The sequence below is a fragment of the Uloborus diversus genome, chromosome 3 (genome assembly GCF_026930045.1).
Source record: "Uloborus diversus isolate 005 chromosome 3, Udiv.v.3.1, whole genome shotgun sequence".
Taxonomy (NCBI): Eukaryota; Metazoa; Arthropoda; class Arachnida; order Araneae; family Uloboridae; genus Uloborus; species Uloborus diversus.
Genome location: NC_072733.1, coordinates 29,559,112 through 29,579,211, shown reverse-complemented (window position 1 = coordinate 29,579,211; position 20,100 = coordinate 29,559,112). Strand labels below are relative to the sequence as shown.

General features: G+C 36.4%; 1 protein-coding gene and 1 long non-coding RNA gene across 2 annotated transcripts in view; one reads left to right on the top strand and one right to left on the bottom strand.

Moving 5' to 3' along the window:
* LOC129218601 (uncharacterized) overlaps positions 1–20,100 on the top strand; it is a 406,807-nt gene that overhangs the window by 69,828 nt on the left and 316,879 nt on the right. The window lies entirely within an intron of this gene.
* LOC129218600 (prickle planar cell polarity protein 3-A-like) overlaps positions 1–20,100 on the bottom strand; it is a 430,827-nt gene that overhangs the window by 149,838 nt on the left and 260,889 nt on the right. Inside the window, exons 4-5 of the mRNA XM_054852918.1 lie at positions 18,503–18,736; positions 6,469–6,684 (exon numbers count right to left, since the gene is read on the bottom strand). Coding sequence (XP_054708893.1) covers positions 6,469–6,684; positions 18,503–18,736 — 450 coding nt within the window. The remainder of the gene's footprint in view (positions 1–6,468; positions 6,685–18,502; positions 18,737–20,100) is intronic.

Sequence of the window (20,100 nt, the reverse complement as noted above, 5' to 3'; positions counted from 1 at the left end):
TTTTTTTCTAATCAATTTCTAACAACGCTGAAATTTTGCGCATTGGCATCCAAATAACGGGAAAAATATTTAAAAAAAATATTTACAAAAATTGAAATCGCGCAAGAAACCTCAAATTTAGAAAAAATAGAAAAAATAGGAAAAGAGCAAAACTCACGCCCTCCCAAATGTAAATTTGTTTCTCAAAGTCGTGGTGGAAGAGGGGGGGGGGGCAACGAACCACCCTCTTAACCCCTAAATGGCCTAATCAGATAACGTTGGCAGCAAGTTGCGTCCAGCTCACCATCCTACCCAATCGACCAACCAATTTGGGTGTGATTCATTATACTGAAGTTCTTTAAATTTCGACTTCGCATCAAATGTTCTTGATCTGATTGCTATTTACAATGAAAACCTTCGGGGTTTTCATGCTTGTAATAGTTTTTTGCAGCCTTTGTCACAAGTTTTGCACATCCCTCTACCATTTGAGTTTGGTATCAAATATTCAAGCTATGGCAAGGCTTTGACTTTCAATGAAGTTCAAACTCTTCTGTTGCCATATTTGACAACAATCATAGTGGTATCAGTTTACACTTGAGCCGATCAATAAGTTCAGGATAATCTGCGGTTTGAATATTAATTAATGAAAGCTTGAAGAATCCTGGCGGCTCATTTCAAGCTTTCAGTATTCACCGGTAGCCGATAATTCTCGAATGTGCTGTGTGTAGTCCGATATCATCATATTCTCTGGATGACAAAATAACGAGTTTCTATGAATGACGGGATCAAGGATTTCTTTTAATGTTATTCGGTAACTGTCTTGTTGTTTGAATGACCTTTAGTTTATGCTTCGGACCGTCTTTCACTGTGTAATACATCTTAATATCAAACCAAACAGTAGATTAGTTCTTTACCATAGTTTTTGCAGGATCTGCATTACGCTTGTTGGACTAATTTGGGAAACATTGAAGTCCTAACACCCACTTAGCACAGTTAACCGCTAAGACTAATTGAGGAGTCTGGGATTCTTAACAGCTAATTCCGGATCACTTTTCAAATTCTTTTCTTTCTGGATCAAATTTCTGTGCTCGGGGTATGGAAATTTAAATGAAAATGTGAAATTTCCGTACCATACTCAGTCAGTAAAGAGATGTATAAAACTTGTGACAGAGATTGGTGGAAAAGTTTGCGGACATGAAAACCCAGATCGTTTTATTAAGTTGACAACATTATTCAGATGAAGATCTTTGATGAAAAATTTGATTCTAAGTCAAATTTTTCTTAACTTAAACAGAAAAACAGTTGGTTGGTTGGGTAGGGTGTTTGTGTGTGGGGGGGGGGGGGAACTCGACTTTCTGCTAAATCCACGTAGTGAGTCCTGAGTCATTTCAACATAATGGATAAGTAAAGCATTACAACGGATGTTAAATATGAATTGAAAGCCAAAGCCCTACCATAACTTGAATATCTGATACCGCAGTCAATCGGTAGAGAGGTGAGCAAAACTTGAGACACAGGCTGAAGGAAAATGTCGCAAGCCTGAAGACCAATTAGGTTTTCATAGTAAATAACAATCAGCTCAAGAACATTTGATACGACTTCAGAATTTAATGAACTTCAGCATAATTAATCACACCCAAATTGGTTGGTTGATTTGGTAGGGTGGTGAGTGGGACTCTACTTGCTGCCACCGTCACGTGATTAGACCCGGCAGTTAGGGTGTCAGGGAGTAGTTCATTCCCTCCCTTTCACTTTTTGCCCCCCCCCCCCCCTAGCAAAATTTTAAATGGCGGGCGGGCCTGCCCGTGGTGAGTCCTCAGTCATTTCATCACGAGAGAAATGTATTTAAAGCATTAAAACGGATGTTTAATAGTATATATTTATAGCTGTATGTCAGCTTAAGAATTTTTGAAATAATATGAATGATATATATGAATAATATGAATTTAAAAATGGTATTTTAAGGCTTTTTGCGCGATTTCAAATGATCGAGAAATGTGGCCCCAAGTTTTTTCTATACATTTCGATAACTACAAAGTATATTTTTTATTCTATTAGAAATGAAGTAAATTATTTTTTTTAAAAAAATATGCGTCTTTAAAAATTGCCGATATTTTCTATTTTTTCTCAACTTGAGGGCTTTTGCGCGATTTCAATTTTTTAAAATAAATTTTAAAATTTTTTACCCGTTATAAGGATGCCAATGCGCAAGTTTTCCGTGCTATTAGAAAGTGATTAGGAAAAAAAGAAGTGTTTTTCGATCCACCCTAATGCTCACTCACTAATAGGTCTACTCTATCAACTAAAATCTCAAAAAGCATCCGCTTCATGCTCCAGAGAAATTCATTCTTTAAGAGAGAGGTGTTCAGTACTAAAGTAATATCATTGAACAAGAACAAAAGTATCATTTTTAAGGTATATCAGTTAGTACAGTATAATAAAATTCATTTATTGAAAAAAAAAAGAAGCAGATGGACGTACAACCCTTCACTTTGACTTTAAAAGTTTTTCTTTTTCTCTTACTCCTAGCCTAATTTAAGCTCGTGGAAAAAAAAAAAAAAAAAAAAAACGCTCCACCAACTGCGCAATTTCTTGTTTTTAGAAGTGCAAAAAATGTTAAATGAGGTGTAGAACCGCTTTCTCTCTCAAAGGCGAGATGCCATTCTAACAAAGCCTCATTAAGACACAGCGCTTTTCCCGGAATGAGGTGCGAGGAATGTCTGGAAAAACAATTATTTAACAACACCAATATTAGTTCACTGCAAAAAGTTTTGTGTAACCTTACTTCATAAAACTGGTGGAAGCTTAGCTGCCTCCACTGCTCTGGAGTAACTTAACTGATATAACTGTTGTAAAGTTACACATCGCTTGTATAAGGTTACACCATGGCAATGTAACTATAGCGTAGCATCTCACTCATTTCTGTGTAAGGTTTCACCAGAATTTTCTGCATGCTTACAAAAAGTTTGCCTTCATCTGAATTTCTTGACGATTTATTAGGTTCGTGATTTTTAAAAACCGATGTACATAAATTATTTATTTATTTAAATATACAAACACGATATTTTTATCGCACTAAGAGAGGAAATGCCCTGAGTGAAGTCAGAACCCAGAACGCGAAACACAAGCAGGTCGCGGAGAAGGAGTTTTTACCTCTTGGCCACCAAGGACGGTTTTCGTTTCGCTAATAAGAGTTTACCTGCTCTGCGTTGATTCAGATCTTTACACTTGCACTTTGAATTCTACTGAAATCGTAGTGCAAGTTTTTTCTCCAACAATTTGAGTTTTTAAACAATGATGCTACACACTTCAGAATTCGTGTAAAGTTATACCTATTAATATTGGTAACCTTTAACATTTTTTTAACAGTGCTCCTGTGAAGAACAGTCTGATTAACAAGAGTAACAATAAGGTAACCAGGGGCGTCCCGGACTTGCACTTTTGGGAGGAGGGAAATTCTTAATTTATCGAATGAAAGATTCCACATGTACACCATTCACACATGCCTTCGTACATTTAATGAGAAGAGACATCAGGAATAAATGTTTTTTTTTTAACTACAATACTGCAGTGCTGTGTCGATATTAACCGAATCATCAGAAAAATATACCTAATAAGGAAGATTTCTGGGAAGTCACAATTATTTCTCGGGACCTCCCACCGGCGTGCCCCTGATGGCAACTAACTGATTTAATAGCAGTAAGAGACACATTTTTTTTTACTGGCCAGAAAGGTTTTCGTTTTGAGAGGGAGACTTTTTGAAAGTAGTTGCTTAATGAAGGTCTAGTGAGCTTCAAATTAAGAGGGATATTTTGTTTCATTAAATTGTAGTTGTTTGGATAGCTGATCGGTCAAATAAGTGTAGCTGTATGATATAATTATTGTTGAATCTTATTCAAAGTACTTATAACCTATACTGTGTGTCAATTTAAATTGTTCAGTAATGTCTCAATGAGAAAATACCCCCCCCCCCTCCCCCAAACATGTAACCCTGCTAACAATCAAATTTCAAACTGTAGCATGTTTTGATCATAGGATAGACAAGAAAAATTTTACTATACAATGATTGCTCTTATTATACAGGATTAGCATAAAAGAATATTCCAGTTTTAAAAATTTATATTTCATAAACTATTGCACTTAGCAGTATAAATGATACATAAAAATTAAGACAATATGTGCAAGTTTTTTTCACTCACAAATGTTCGATGCGAGCCCCTTTCGTTACGCGACACACATCTATAGCATACATTTTGGAGTGCTTCACTGTCAATTTTTCGTAAGGCTACACATTGCGATTTTTCAGTGTTTTCAATGTTTTAGACAATGGTGGTGTATAAACACTATTTTTTGCAAAACCTCATAAAAAATCAAATGAGGTTAGGTTTGGGGATCTGGCTGGCCAACACATAAAGGGCAAATCATCATCACCTGCGCGGCATATCCAGCGTTGCGGAACGTCAGTGGCGAAGCGAAGTGGGGGAATTTGGGGGTAAAAACACCCCTCAGATATCTTGGGTTTAGCATTGTTGCCAATCCTAATACAGTAGTTAATACTCGAACCTAAGGCGCATCCCTAAGAGATGGGGTTATGTGGAGAAAAGTAGTTAATAACCGTGTAAGACCTGTGGTGGCCAAAAAATCCCATCCGAAAGGAATTTCTGGCTGCCGTAGTGCGGAACGTGCACGATTAAGTAGTTACCTACCTTCAAAAAAACTTTGATAGTTTATCTATATTTTTACGTATCATTTATAGTTGTAAGTGCAATAGTTTATGAAATATAAATTTTTAAAACATCTTAAAAAGACTTAATCCGTTGTTTTAAGTTCCATCAGTTTTAAGTTCTAAGTCAATCTAACAGTCCTGAATGCAAAGCTTTAAGTTCAATCATAATAAGCTTTATGTTCAAGAACAGTTACATAAAATTACTTACCGCCTTTGTAAAGGCGGTTTAATTTTATATTTCTTATTTTCATGGGTACCAACCAGGCACGTGCGGTGGCCCAAGTGAATGCCCAAGCAGCTGTATAATAGCCAATTGATTGAATCAGATTATTACTTATGCTTTATAATATTTGTTTCTAGCATATCTGCGTTTTCTGAGTAAAGGCTGTTAATTCTAGTAACTGTCATGTTGAATAGAACTTTTTTTTATGCAGCAAAAACAAATATGTAATACAAAAAAACTTTAATTAAAAAAATACATTAGAAATGCATATTAGCAACACTTTAAGAAAACAAATGATGACTTAAACTGGGCTCAAAAATATGCAGCGTTATAAAATACTACTAAAATACCACAAAGTTTAAGAGTTTTTAAAAGCAAATACTGCATTTAAATTAACAGTTCATTGATTAATGAAGTCCATTCTTCGTTAATTAGCAGTAAACTATTCCATTACAGAATAAAAAAACGTGGTGGATGAGTTGTATTTAAAAGAAAAGATGTATTTCTAATAATAATAGTTAAAGCATGAGTAAAGAGCATGGGGAGCCTATGTGGACATTGAAAATTTTAGAGGCGTGGTGCTTTAAAAGCCTTTATTCTCATTCGGAAAGTGCGCCTGCGCCACCGCTTATAGGAGTGGAAAACGTCTCTAAAGTATTTACATATTAAGATCAAAGATCAGCATTCTGCCCTAGAAAACTGACCGTCTTAGAATAATAAATACTCCATAGACCGAAAGCCATCGTGATTACCATCGTGAAAACAAAACCATTCGTCATCAAAATGACAACAGCAAGCTGAAGCACGGTTAAGAAGATCAAATAATTTTTTTTTTTTTAAGTTATGAAGAATTTAAAACAAATCTCAGTCCAAAAAACTTCATCTTCTGTCAAAAGTTTCTTCCAAGTCAGCTGATGTCAAAAAAGGCCGAATTTCTCAAATTTGGCTCAAATAAAGTCAACCTGGCAACCCTGCGTCCCCATACGGGGAACCGCTTGCTTGGTTTCCGCCAACAGCGGACTCTTATCATTGGATAGGAGCGACAGCGTCAATGTGTTATCATGTGCATCACCCCTTCATTTCTTGCCGTGCATGGACTACATTGCGGATTTCACGCTCCTTTCTTGGGGATACGTTTTCCCGGGAAATAGCCATTTGAGCGACTAATAAATGTTTTTTAAACTATTTTTCAGTGAAAATCCAGATAAGAAAAAACTTATAATTCATGCTTCCTGTCAAAAATAAGCATACAAATGAGAAATGAAAATTTATTTTGGAGTGCCTAAGCTCATCTGCTCCAAAATAAATTTTCATTTTTTAGTTAGTTTGGGCGGACCGCACGTCACTAGTACCTACAATAAATTGGGGGGGGGGGGGGCATGGCGCAGACTACGCCATTGAGATTTTTAGGGGAAGGTAATTTGAGAGGATTTTCGATTTCATTTTGGACGGTCTCGTTCTGGATGGTGCTCCGTAGCATTTGAGCCCAATCGCCATTGAAGATGCGCTCCCCTATTATTTTCAAAAAAAAAATTAGTACCTCATCGCAAGCAGCACATCTAGGCTTCATCTGCTCCGCGTAATGTCGCTCGCAGTACAGATTATCTTCGTTGACACAATATGAGAGATCGACCAACAATTCCTCGCACACTTTGCAATAAAAGCAAGCAGGGTGAAAGCACACTTCTTCTCCTAACTTTGGAGCAACGACACATAGATCACCAACACCCAGTTCACCAGAACATTGTCTGCATTCCTGGGGAAAAAAAACATTACATTGCAGTGAGACATCAGGATGGGATACTAAGTCACAATTATTAAAATAATAATAAAAAAATGGGAAAAACTGATTGACTCTGCTAACCAAAAATATTGATAAAAGTGTAATGATGAAAATAATTTCGAAAAAACTTTTCATGAAAACAAAATGTTGGAAGTTACTACAAAATATATTCTTCTGGAATATGTCTGTAGAGCAGCAATAATCTGACCAGATATTCCAACTCTCGGGCAGAAATTATCTTCTAAGGTATTCCATGAACAGATTCAAGACGTTCCAGGGCATGCCAAGATTAAAGCCCTGAATCGTAGCTTAAGTAGCGGCATGTCCGCCATCTTGGCGCTAAACGATGCTTTTTTCTATGTCTGCTATGGTGAAGTAGCGTGTTTTGCTTCTTGATTGTGGTTTCTGATCTACTCCATGTTGATTCAGAATCAAGAAACACCACATTCAAGTAGCAAAAAAAGGTTCTTCACCATAGCAGACATAGAAAAAAGCATTGTTTAGCCCCAAGATGGTGGACGTGTCGCTACTTAAGCTACGATCTAGGGCTTTAGTCAAGATATCCAAAACATATGACCATATGCCTAACCATTCGATGAACACATAAACGAATACATATTTGATTCTTATTTTTAACTCATGTTTGAAGCCATCAAAACCTTTCTCAAAGTTCTTAGATGAATTGTGCAAGAGGAGAAAAATCAACAATTTAAAAATGCCCTATCACATTTACAGATAAGTTTTTTTTTTTTTTTTGCAAAAGACATCTTAGTATAATATCAGTCAGGGGTGCCCATCCCCCCCCCCAAGCTCAATGGCGCAAATCCCCCCCCCCAAAAAAATCATCGCTTTCGAATTGGGTTAAAACATAAGTTTTTAGTGTTTAATTTCCAGTTAAATTCGGGGGGGGGGGAGGCTGGGGATAGCCCTAACAAATACCATTTGAACTGAAATGTTGTTGGATTGTTGACCCGCCTTGCCTTCCCTAATTTATTTTAAAACGTGAACCTTGAGTAAACAAGTTTTGGATACCCCTGAATTTTGCTACACCTTATTTTTTTTTTATTTATTTATATTTTTAAAACGTATGAATAATTACAGGGACAACTTTCTGGCTTGGGATGGAGTCATTACTAGATAAATACAATATGAACCGTGAAACGGAAATTTATTGTCACTTAGATAGGGGGTCCGGGGAGTTTCTCCGCCTGAAAATTTTCGAAATTGTAATTTTAAAACCACAGTTTTACACGCTCTCTGATGATGTTAGGGGAATAAAAGGTTTGGTGGCCCCTTCCCGGTAATTTTTCAATATTGAAACTTTAAAATCGCAGTTGTAAATAATAGGGCTCGACCGATGGCATTTTTTGGCCGATGGGCCGATGCCGATTGTTGGCCAATTGTTCAAAGATGGCCGATGGCCGATTGTTTCCCTCAAATGGCCGATTGCCGATGGCCAATGGCCGATGCCGTTGGCCGATGGCAAAAAAAAAGTTTAAAAATAATAATTTGAATTCTGATATTTTTAATTATGTTTTTCGCAATCACCAGTTGCGACAGGACCCTACTCATTGGAGTTATTGTTTCTAGAAACTGCTCCTGTCCCCCAAACCTGCCATTCTCCTGGGCGGTTACGTGTGTATAGTTGTGTGTGTGTGTGTAGGCGCGCATGCATGTAAAGGCTTATGTGTGCGTTGACCTGTGCATGCACGTAGGTGTGTGTGTTTCTCTGCGTGTGTAAGTTCTTGTGCATGTGTAGACTTGTGTGTGCATAGACTTGTGTATGCACATAAGCGTGTGTGTGTGTGTATGAGCGTGTGTAGGACATGGACGCCACCGACCAGGAGAAGCGGATTTCGGGGGACATTGCTCAGGATCGGAGGAGTCGCGCCTGCGGAGGACGGTGGGCGGGAGTGCTGCAGAGTCGGGGGGAGGGAATAAAATCAGCGTAACGTCAAGGACAGTCAAATGAGAACAATAAGCAATCGTGATTGCTCAAAAAAAAAATAACAGATATAAATTTATAAGTTTGTCAGGGATGTAAAGGATCATTGTGTCAGGCTAGGACTAGGTCGGCACGACATACGTGACCTAGAAGGTGCGTACGTGACAGGGCGAAGGGGCTACGAGACCCAAAAACTGCATACGTGCGTCCCCTAGCCCTCCGTGTTGACCGAAGGTCAGGCACCCCCTATAAATAGAACCCACCGGAGAGAAAGGGGGAGAAGACCGAAGAGAGAACGACACAGTTGCGGTCGCGGAGGCTGCCGGTTTTTCTACGGGACCAAGCGAGGTCCGAACTGAACTTTAGGAGCGGGAGAGTTGGGCCCGTGATCCTGAAAGAGAACTGTAGAGACGGGAGAGATTGTGCCCGTCGTAAAGGTGGACTGTTACGAACGGGAGAGTAGTGCCCGGTCCCCGAGGTGGATTTACAAAAACCGTGAAAGACTGAGCACCGTATATGGTATCAACGTGTACATATGTGAATAGTTCTTGTGTACATAGATATAACTAAATAAATCGATATTTAACCCAGAATCTGTGTGCCGTGGAACCTAACTCATTGATTCAATTCACTTTACTTCCTCTCTATGAATAATGAATTGTAATCACAAAAAAAAATCAGATTTCGACCTAAATTTCTATTTTATGAGTACATTCATATCTACCTAAAAAAATATTACCCTGAATTGTTCACATTACCGAAGTAGATCTATCTACAAAATGGTCATCTTAAACGACTATGTACTTCTGCCAACGTTCGTATAACTTTTAGAAGGACTCCTGGAAGAAATTTATCGCAACCTCCTGTAAAGCCTCTTAGCGCTGCTGCTTTAATTTCATCGTGGGGAAGAAGGCGACTTTCATGTTGAGGATGCACGGTTCGATTGGTCAATACTCTGATATGACAAACAAATAACATAACGTTTCGTCAAACTTAGCTCCGTGTGACTTTTACCTGTTCCCAGCAAAAAAAAAAAATCAATGACGCCGCTTTCTTCTGCATCACAGAACTTAGCAAAAATGGCTTCCAGGAGTGTTTCCAAAAGTTATATGAACACTGACAGAAGAAGTACATAGTCCCTCAAGGTGACCTTTTGAAGGTGAATGTGCTTCGGTAATGTGAACTATTCTGGGTAAGATATTATACAGCTTGTCCCCGAACTTTTGGATCGTAATACGTACAATCTGTATAGGGTGTAGTTATGCTTCTCCTTTTTTGACTGCTGTACGATGGAAAACAAAGAACAAGAGAGAAAAAAAAAGACAAACAAAGAGACTGTTTGATAACCAATTCATTTGTTTTTTTTTTTTTTTTTTTTTTTAAATTGAACATATATATTGAACACTAAGATTTCATTAATATTGTAATAATGTATGGATTTAAGTACATTAAACATAGTTAAAAAACATTAAATTACGTTGTTTAATCATTCAAAAAAAATTAAGAATAAAACTATGAAACCGTCAACAAATTACACAATTAAAGTGGAAAGATTGCACGTAGACTTTTTTTAGTCATCAAATTAAACAAAAAAGGTAACAGATAAATTACAATGTTAAATCATAATAGGAATATTTTTATACTTATTTAAAATTTATGAAAAGAAAAGTTTGCATTTTTTATAAAAGCAAAACAGTGACATAAATTATGCGGAAAAAAGAAATAGTCATGAAAAGAGCGAGGTTCTTAAAACGCAGCTACAATAAACAAACTCAATATTTACACCAAGTTAATAACTGCATACATATACTACTTGATCTGATGTTTGCACACGTAATATTGAACAAATTGATTGTTTAATCTTTCATGAAGCACTACAAACAAGTTCAAATTAAACTTTTCAAAATAACAATAATTTTCTGAAATTTAAAAAATTGCATAATAGAAAATCCTTGAAACTTTTATATAACATATTATTAAAAATATGATGAAAACGAAAATAACTCATTCATTGATTTTATATAAATACATAAAAATAGTTACTTACAACAGAAAAAAAATCGATCGCTATTATTGATGCAAAGAAGATGGCGCATTACGAAATATAGGTAAAACAAATATAAGAAATACGCAAAATGACATTTCTCGACCAAAATAAATAATCGCTAATTATTTAAGAAATACTTGAAACGATGAGGGTGGGTTAGGAGGGTCACCCTCTGATTTTGGAGTAACTCACAACATTAAACTTCGGTCACAAGTTCGGCCTCATTTTTTTAATACAGAAACGCTACCACCAACGCTTCGAGAGATTCTGAATCTACTTCAGCACTATCGAAGAAAAAATTCAAAACTCCCTTTGACTTCCGAATTACGTCACCATTCAAAGCGTCTTTAATCAATTTCTTACATTAATGCTCTAAATTCTTCCTAAACAATAGATAAAGCTTGAAAAAAATGTCTCTAATTTTATGAATAGTGTTAGTTTTAAGCAACTAAGAAGTACAACTAGAGTTTAATTTCAGAAATTGAGGGAGCGGGATGAGGGGCACGCAAGCGTTCTCGGAAATACAAAAAATAGTCGTAAAAAATAGAGTTCAAAACAATCATAAACATTGAGCTGAAAAACCCTTTTAAAACTTGCACCCGAGTTTGTTTTGACGTGCAGTGGCGAATTTTAAACATAGCAAATGTTGCAATTGCGCGAGAAGCCCCATAACCATAGGAGCACCGTAAGAGTTACAAAAACGCTTATGATAAATGTTTCACAACTTCTGTGATAGAGAAATAGGGCCTCAAAATGCATTTCGACGGGCCCCAAACTTTTAATTCAGCCGAAGCGATACAGAAAAGAATGCATTACTGTGATTCATATTACAAATATCGAAAAATTAAAAATTACCGTCGGTTCAACGGGAATCTAACAAAATGAAACAGAACCGGTTTCGCCATCTCAATTTTTTTTTCCATAATCTCCAATTCGGCAATATATCACCAAATGATCGTCAGTCTGAGACGCTATATTAGTTTTCCATTGAAATAAGTAATAAATAGCCACAAAAGATGAGTAAATAGGCTTTTTAGAACACCCGATCGAAAACAAAAAAGGGAAGTGCACAACTGGAACGTACGCACACCCCACATGCAAAATTTTAGCCTTCTACAGCTTACCATTTTTGGGTTATGACTTATGAGAGATACACACGTACATCCAGCCGCAAAAAACAACGCAATAATTAACTTGTTTGGTACCTGAATGCAGTATTAAAAACTCTTTCAGGTGTGACTAAATAAGAAATTCATATTGAAATTTAAGTAAACAACTTTATATGAAAACAATAACTCCCTTTACTTTGTATTAAAAAGTAAAACAACAAAGGTCCTTTTTTTTTTTCAAAAACATCGGCCAATTCCATCGGCTTTTCGATGTATTTTAAGGCCGATGGGCCGATGTTTCCTGCAAGTTAGCATCGGCGGCCGATGCCGATGCCGATGGCAAAATTGTTGAACCATCGACGCCGATGCATCGGTCGAGTCCTAGTAAATAATCTACCGTTGTGTTAAGGAGGGCTTTCCTTTGTTTTCAAAATTATAGTGCTAAAAACGCAATTTTAGACTATCTGTTGTAATGTTAAGGAAAGAAGAGATCCTAGGGCTCGCCCCTGGAAAATTTTCAAAATTAAAGTCTCAAAAACGCTATCTATGGTTGGAGGACAAGCCTTTTCTGATATTGAAGTTCTAAAATCGCAATTGTAGCCGATTTTTGTGACGTTAAGAAAAAGAATTTTCGGAAGCTCTCCCAGAATTTTCTCGATATTGAAGCCCTAAAAACCAAATTCAAGACGACTTTTAAATGTTGACGAGAGTGGGGAGGAGGGAGAGGGGCGCTCCACTTAAATTTCCGAACTTGTAGCTTTAGAAACGCAGTTTCGATATATCTTGATAATGTTAGTGGAAGGTGAATTTCGGTGCCCTCCCCTCAGCAATTTTTTGAAATTGATACTCCAAAAACGCAATTCTAGGCTTGTCTTTGATCGTGTTAAGGAAGGAGGGGGGAATCAGGGGCTCTCTCCTATAAATTTTTCAAAATTGCATTACTAGAAACGCAGTTTTAGATGACTCTTGATGATAAAGAGGGTGTCATTCTGGCGTTACAGTGGGTGCGCTCTCCTGGAAGTTTTCCAAAATTGAAGTCGCAAAGCCAAAAAAGATGGATCACACACACCATGACAGATATTTTTCGGAAATCCTCAAAAATGGATTCAGCTATTCTGCACGCATCGAAAATCGGAACTCGAGAATTTTAACGAATCAAATATCCTTCTATACATATCACATATGGAAGAAAGTAAATATGATTCACGAAAAATAATTTAAACACCTTAAGAACAGACTGTTCTACTTCCATCAGCGAAAACCAACATCACTTAAAGTTAATAAAAATCATCTAATGATAAATTGAAACAATCAGTTTAAAAATGGTAGAGAAGATGGGAGTAAAGTGAAATGAAAAATTCTTCATAAGCTTAAGTTAGTTAATGAAGAAAATATATTAATTGTCGATTGGAGGGACTTCAAAACTAGTTCTTAACGATTGTCAAGGTGCAAATGAATCAATGCAAGGCTAAAGCATACTGGTCAGAGTTTTTACAAACAATAAAACATTTTTGACCTCCCTCCCTCTTATCACTGTCACACGTATTTATCATGCAGAATTGTGCTACTTCCAGAAAATTTGTAAGATATTGAAAAGAAATCTAATCGTCTGATATAGCTTTGAAACGGATACATACTCCATGCCGTCTGTGATGCTCCTTTCATTGAAAAAGAGACACGGTCATTAAATTTTTTAAAGAGTATACCAGGGCCGTCACTATTTCAAAAAACTGTGGGGGAGGGGGGGTACGTTTTGGCGGCGCCTTAATTTTTTCAAACGCATGTTCGAATATGCGGAAAGAGAGAAGATTTGGCTTCTGGTTTAGCACGGATAGTCATATTACTAGACCTTAGTGCTATAGCAATATAAATAATCGTAAGGATAATATTCAGTCAGAATTAGGGGATGTCGGAGGGCTAACTTCTTGCATTATTTCGCAATTTGAAGACATAAAAACGCAGTTTTAAACTATATTTTAAGTTTGGGAGGAAGGGGAGAGGAGATCCAGGATAGTCTCACCCGATAATTTTTCCAAATTTAAGTTCCCAACACAACCGTACGTTATATTTAATTATGTACAGAAGAGGGGGTCCGGGGGCTCACCCTCGGGAATTTTCAAGATTGTTATTTGAAAAACACAGTTTTATACGATCTGTTGTGATGTTAACGGAGAAAGAGACTCGGGGTCATCGTTCTGTAATTTTTCAAAATGCAAACTTCAAACACGCATTCCCAATTGTGAATTATTTCTGATTATAACACGTAAAGGAGGGACCGGGGGTTCTCCCCCGTGAAAAATTTGAAAATTGTAGTTCAAAAAATGCAGTTTCAGACGATCTATGTTGATATTAAGGGAAAAAGAGATGCGCCCCCCCCCCGAAATGTTTTGAAATTTTGAAGTCTTATAAACGTGATTATAGACTTTTTTTGTTAAAATTTAGTGCACCGCCAGTTTCTTGAAATCAAAGCTCCAAAAACGTGATTTAAGCCAACCTTCGATGAAAGGGGGGGGGGGGATTGAGTTTTGAAGGGGCTCACGACCAGAAATGTTTCGTAATTGAAGCACTAAAAGCGAGATTTAAGACATTTTTCGATGATGTTGGCGAGAGAGAGAGAGAGGCATTCTCTCGAAAAAAATTTCGATCCGTAGAAACCGCAGTTTTAGAAGATTTTTGTTAATGTTAATGGGTGGTGGAGAGATTTGGAGTCCTCCTCTGGCAAATTTTCAAAATTAAAATTCAATTAAAGCAATCGTAGATGATTTATTAATACTGTTAGAGGGGTTTTGGAGATCTCTTCCCCGAAAAATTTTCTAAATTGAAGCCTTAACAATGAAATTTTTGAGGATCTTCGGTAATATTTGGAGGACGACAGTTTCGTGACAACTTAGGGATTTTTTTTTTTAATTCAAGTCCAAAAGACGAAATTTATTCCATCTTGATGAGGATGAATGATTAATATAGAGGGCATTTCTCGGAGGTTACGTTGTGAGCACTCTCATGGTTTTTCGAAATTGCAGTCCAAAATACTCAGGTGTAGGCCATCTTTAATGATGTTAGGCTAAAGGATGGGGTTTGAGAACATTTTTCCGGGATTTTTCCAAAACCTTAATTTTAAAAATTCACTTCCAGGCCAGCTTTGGGGATGTAAAAAGAAGGGTTTGGAGTTTCCCACTCTTCCTTTCAGTTTGGCTACGTCTCTCCTATCTTCATTGTCAGTTTTAATTACTGATAAATATATTGTGGTAATATTTTCTTCCAATTTTCCTTCGCCAAACACGATTATTTGCTTAGATTTTCCATAGTAAAACTTTCAATTTCCCTCCTAATATTTTTGCTTTCTTGCAATACAAGCGTTTGCGGCCTTGGAAAAAGGACTTTTAACATTTTAAACAGATGTGGTAATTTTCTGCGATACCTTAGATCTCTATTCCACTTCATTTTATTTTAAATATGCCACCTGCATCTCTTGATCAAGCTGTGATTTACTTACGATTTTTACATTCAAAAATTTAGAACTTCTGGTGTGAGTATTCATTACAATACTTTGAATTTCTCTTTGCATTTAACTGTTATTAATTTATTATTATTTTTTTCTATTTCAAATTTATTTCTGTGATCCATACATTTTTCTCCACTAGCAATGATTTTCAGGACAATATTTTTCATTAAAAAAAAATATGGGAATGTTTCGGCGAACCCTATCCTATACGCTGTTCTAATGAAGCTGTCCTATTTATTTATTTATTTTTATTTATTTATTTTTTTTTAACTGAAGAACCATGAAGCATAGTTTTGTGTAACCAGGGCCGCCGAGAGACAAGGCGTGTACCATGTTAGTTTTGTCGCCTTTCCTCCCTCCCATTATGCTTATTTTACTCTATGCACAATACTTCAATTTGAGCCGAGCCCATAGTTTCAGACTAGGCAGGCATACCCATTCTGCTGCCTAGTGAACCGTGTACTGTACTGAATACTTTTTTTCTGCGTTAATAAAAATGTTTGAAGCGTACATTAGCCACGGCCCTTACTTAGATACTCTTAATAAAAGAGAATCATGGATGTCCCTAAATTGTATTTTAAAAAAATACTATTCAAATTTTACAGAAAAAATATTTTTTGTCACTATTATTTCAATTGTTCATTTATAATTGCTATTTCAATTTTTTAAAACAACGAAGAGTTTCCCTTTCTCTTCGTTCGTTTTCATCGCTAAAATGAAACTGGCGGCCCCACTTCTGAAAAACTGGGGGGTGTAGCACCCCCCCCCCCCCCAACTCTTGGCGACGGCCCTGAAGAGTACGTGAAAAAAGCATTATTAATGCATCTATTTCTTGTTGAATAAGTTTAAATACTTTTTCTTTCCAAAATTCAAAAATTTCATGTTCGAAAGAAAAAAAAAGTTCTGGAAAAAAAAATCCCCCCCAAAAATTTTGATGGCGCAACTTGCGCCATAATCCCCCCCTGTGAGCACCCCTAATATCAGTAACCAAATCAAAAACAATAGCAGAGAATTTTGTTATCATTTTGGCCATAGTTTTATGATTTGAAACAGCATTTGTTACCACGGAGAGAAAACATTTTCCAGTTTACATATCCTCAATACAACTTTCGATTTTTTTCATTCAACTACGAAAGTACTTCAAATAATCGTCCCATAGGAGACATTCGTTTTCATGAATTCTTTCTAAACCTTGAGATAATCTACAAATCCAGCAGATTATTCCTCCACTGTACAAATGTGGATAAAAACATTGAAAAATACTTTTACAAAAAAAAAAAGGCTTTCGTACAGAACGAGTTTTCTGAGAGAAATAGGACGTTCTTTCAGCATCGCCTTTGCGTGACAAAGCAAATAAGTAATTGTTGAATATTGAATGATGATCAATTGCCATAAACAAACCATTTAAAAAGAAGCACTTTGATCGTTCATGTTATCCCCGTGATAGTAATTACAGGTTAATTATATGGGTTTTATTAATCTTTATATTGGACATAAGGCAGAATTATATCATTTCACTTTTCAATCAAGTTTATTTATTAAAAAATATTTATTGTTTATACTTTAATGACTTCATTGTCTACTATTTAGAGACTATTAGTATACATATTTAGCTTTTTGTTCGTACCCAAAACCAGTGGTTTGTCTTTCACTAGTTAGACACCTCAAGATGACTACTAAGAAACGGCCATCTTTATTATATTTTCAATTTATTTCCCTTGCACATTGTTTTCTCTGATTCCTGCACATATTTCATACATTTTTCATTGATTGATTCACAAGATAATAGCCACATTTACTGTTTAAATAATTTATATTCTCTTTTACAACTTGTACAGGGTGTATGTAAAATCTTGCACTAATAACGACTATTTACTTTTAAAAATATTTGAGATTAACCCTAATTTTTTAAACCCTTATCTCGTGAAGGGTTTTGGCAAAAAATTGTATAATATTGACTAGTGATGTAGGTGGCCCTAACATCGAACACTGAAAATGAAATGACTCAGAGCATTCGTTTACCATTGGGACTTTGTCAATGACAAAATAAGAGAATAATAATTAATACGATATCACAAGTTCCCAAATTGGGTGCCGTAAGAGGAGGAGACAGGTGCCACAAGATGTCCATGGCATCAACATATGTGTATATAACCGATAGAATAGGGTGCCATGACAAAATTCTTATTCGTCAAAGTGTGCCGTGAATCTAAAAAGTTTGGAAACCCCTGGGTTACAACAAATATGACAGCTAAAACCTGATATGAGGCGTAAAGAATAACCAGTATCGCTTCATCCTCAATAATTATTCCAACATCATCTGCACTATGCCAATAAACAGTCACTATTTCTATGTGTTCTTGAAAAATTCAACAGTATATTTTAATTTGTATCATCAACTTCCAACATTAAACCTACTTAAATCTTAATGATTTTCTTTCATGTTATGTTTCACAAATACAAAATCATCAGCTTTAGCAGTTTTTTGCAGCTGAACTATCAATTCCTACTAAGTCATCATAGTTGTCTTGTATTTCACCAATGCAAATATTTAATCAGAGTTGCTTTTGATTTTGAAATTCCCATTATTATAGGGGGACCCACTTACCCAGTATAGCAAAAATGTACGGGGTAGGTGAAACTCCCCCCCCCCCCCATAAACACTTATTAATAACACTTATTACAAAAATTCTGTTGCTGTATGAACTTTAAGTTAAACTATACGTGAAAAATTAACTATCATAAAAAAATAATAAAAACTAACCAGGAAACACTTTTTTGAAAAATATTGCTTGAACTTGCAATTTTTTTTTCCCCGATTGACTGAGTGCTATGACCTAAAAAAATTTACACGAATCCCAAATATGTGCAAAACCAATCACTGTGATGAAGTTTAACATGATGAAAAAAGTTTGAAAACTTTATCCATATTTCAATTTTAGGTGGCTGAACCACTTCCCCCAACCAACCCTACTACTCCCCCCCCTTTTTTTGTCAGTTTCTGTAATAATTTTGTTCTGTAAACTTCAACGATTTCATGTTCTAATGAAACCAGATATGTCGAATTCTTTCTATGAAGGAATAACATCCAAAGAGCATAGTCTAAAGTAGTATGATATTTTCAGAAACTAGAAGAAAGATAATACTCAATATGTGAAATTATAACTAAATAAATTTTATCCACTTACCGTGCTGTTTTCGCAGTGATCCCGAACGTATCCGATGTCGAGGGCAATCTCATTTCGAGTGTTAACGAAATCTTCGAAGCATTTCATGAAATCTTTTTCCAAGAATTTACAATAGGCGGCAGCCAAGTCTTGTTTAGGCAACTGCAAAATCAACTGCCGGTCTCTGTATTTTTCCCCTGAAGTACCTAGCCGTGGAACCACATATCTCGGCAGCTGGCTAAAGTATTCTTCGATCTGAAAAAAGAAAAAGAAAAGAAAATTGACTTGAATTCTGAAATTTTGAATTCAAATTATGTTTTTCGCAATCCCGAACTGCGACAGGACTCTACTAATTGGAGTTATTGTTTCTAGAAACGGCTCCTGCACCTCCTCCTGGGCGGATACGTGTGCATAGTTATGTGTGTGTGTGTGTGTAGGCTTGGGTGTGTGCGTAGACCTGTGTGTATGCACGTAGGCGTGTGTGAGTGTATGTGTGTGAAGTCGTTTGTGTGTATATGTGTGAGTGTGTGAGTGTATGTGTGTGAAGTCGTTTGTGTGTATACGTGTGAGTGTTTGCAGGACATGGACGCCTCCGACCAGGAGAGCAGATAGCTCGGGACCGGAGGAGCCGCGCCTGCAGAGGACGGTGGGCGGTGGTGCTGCTGGTCCAAGCTGAAAAAGGAACCAGACGCCAAAGACGGTCAAGTGAGGACAATAAGCAATCGTGATTGCTCAAAGTGTATATATATATATATATATATATGAATATAAACTCTAATATTTTTGCAGTGAGAGACAAAGGGATGTTCGTGGCAAAATTAAAAATTTAGCGTTTTTCGCGAAACTTTAAAAAGTCCATTTACATTTCTTTGCTTCTAACAGGGCTGCGGAGTCGGAAGAAAAATGATCGACTCCGACTCCTAGATTTTGAAACGTCCGACTCCGACTTTTTTATTTATTTATTTATTTATTTCAAATCCTCACCCCTCATGGGAAGAGGAAAAACCCCTAAGCAGATAATGAAATATTAATTCCTTTTTGTGAAATTTTCGCGTTGTATTTTATTGCAAACCTAAAATGCGTGCAAGTTAAAAATTCAATTTGAAAATCAAATTATCCAATAGTTACGATTTTAAAAGTGAGATTACTTAAAAATCCCATTTAAAAAAAAAAAGAAAAGAATTAATATGCTCCCCTGTAATGTTTAACAAATAGATGTTGATCTAACCCTGTGCTTTCAGTTTTTTAAAGCTGTAACTTGAGAGAAAAACAAAAAAACTCTTTTGCTTAATCAAAAAACTTTTCTTGAGAGGGGGTGATCTCCTCCTCCCCTCCCGGGTGACACCCATTTGATAGGTGACACCTCAACTTAGTTTCAGAGTTTATAAAAATATAAATACTTTAGTGAATAAAATATGACAACGCATATAAAGTACAAATTGAGAATGGAAAAAGGTTAAAAAAAACCAGCAAACAGCTGTTTCGGCACTCTAAAATACAAGTGCCATCATCAGTGCATTAAAAACGAAGACAGGTTCACTCGACTAAAACACAGTCGAGGCGAACAATGGAATGAGAGACGAGTTGTAAAAGATATGAGAGCAGTACCGGAAACGATG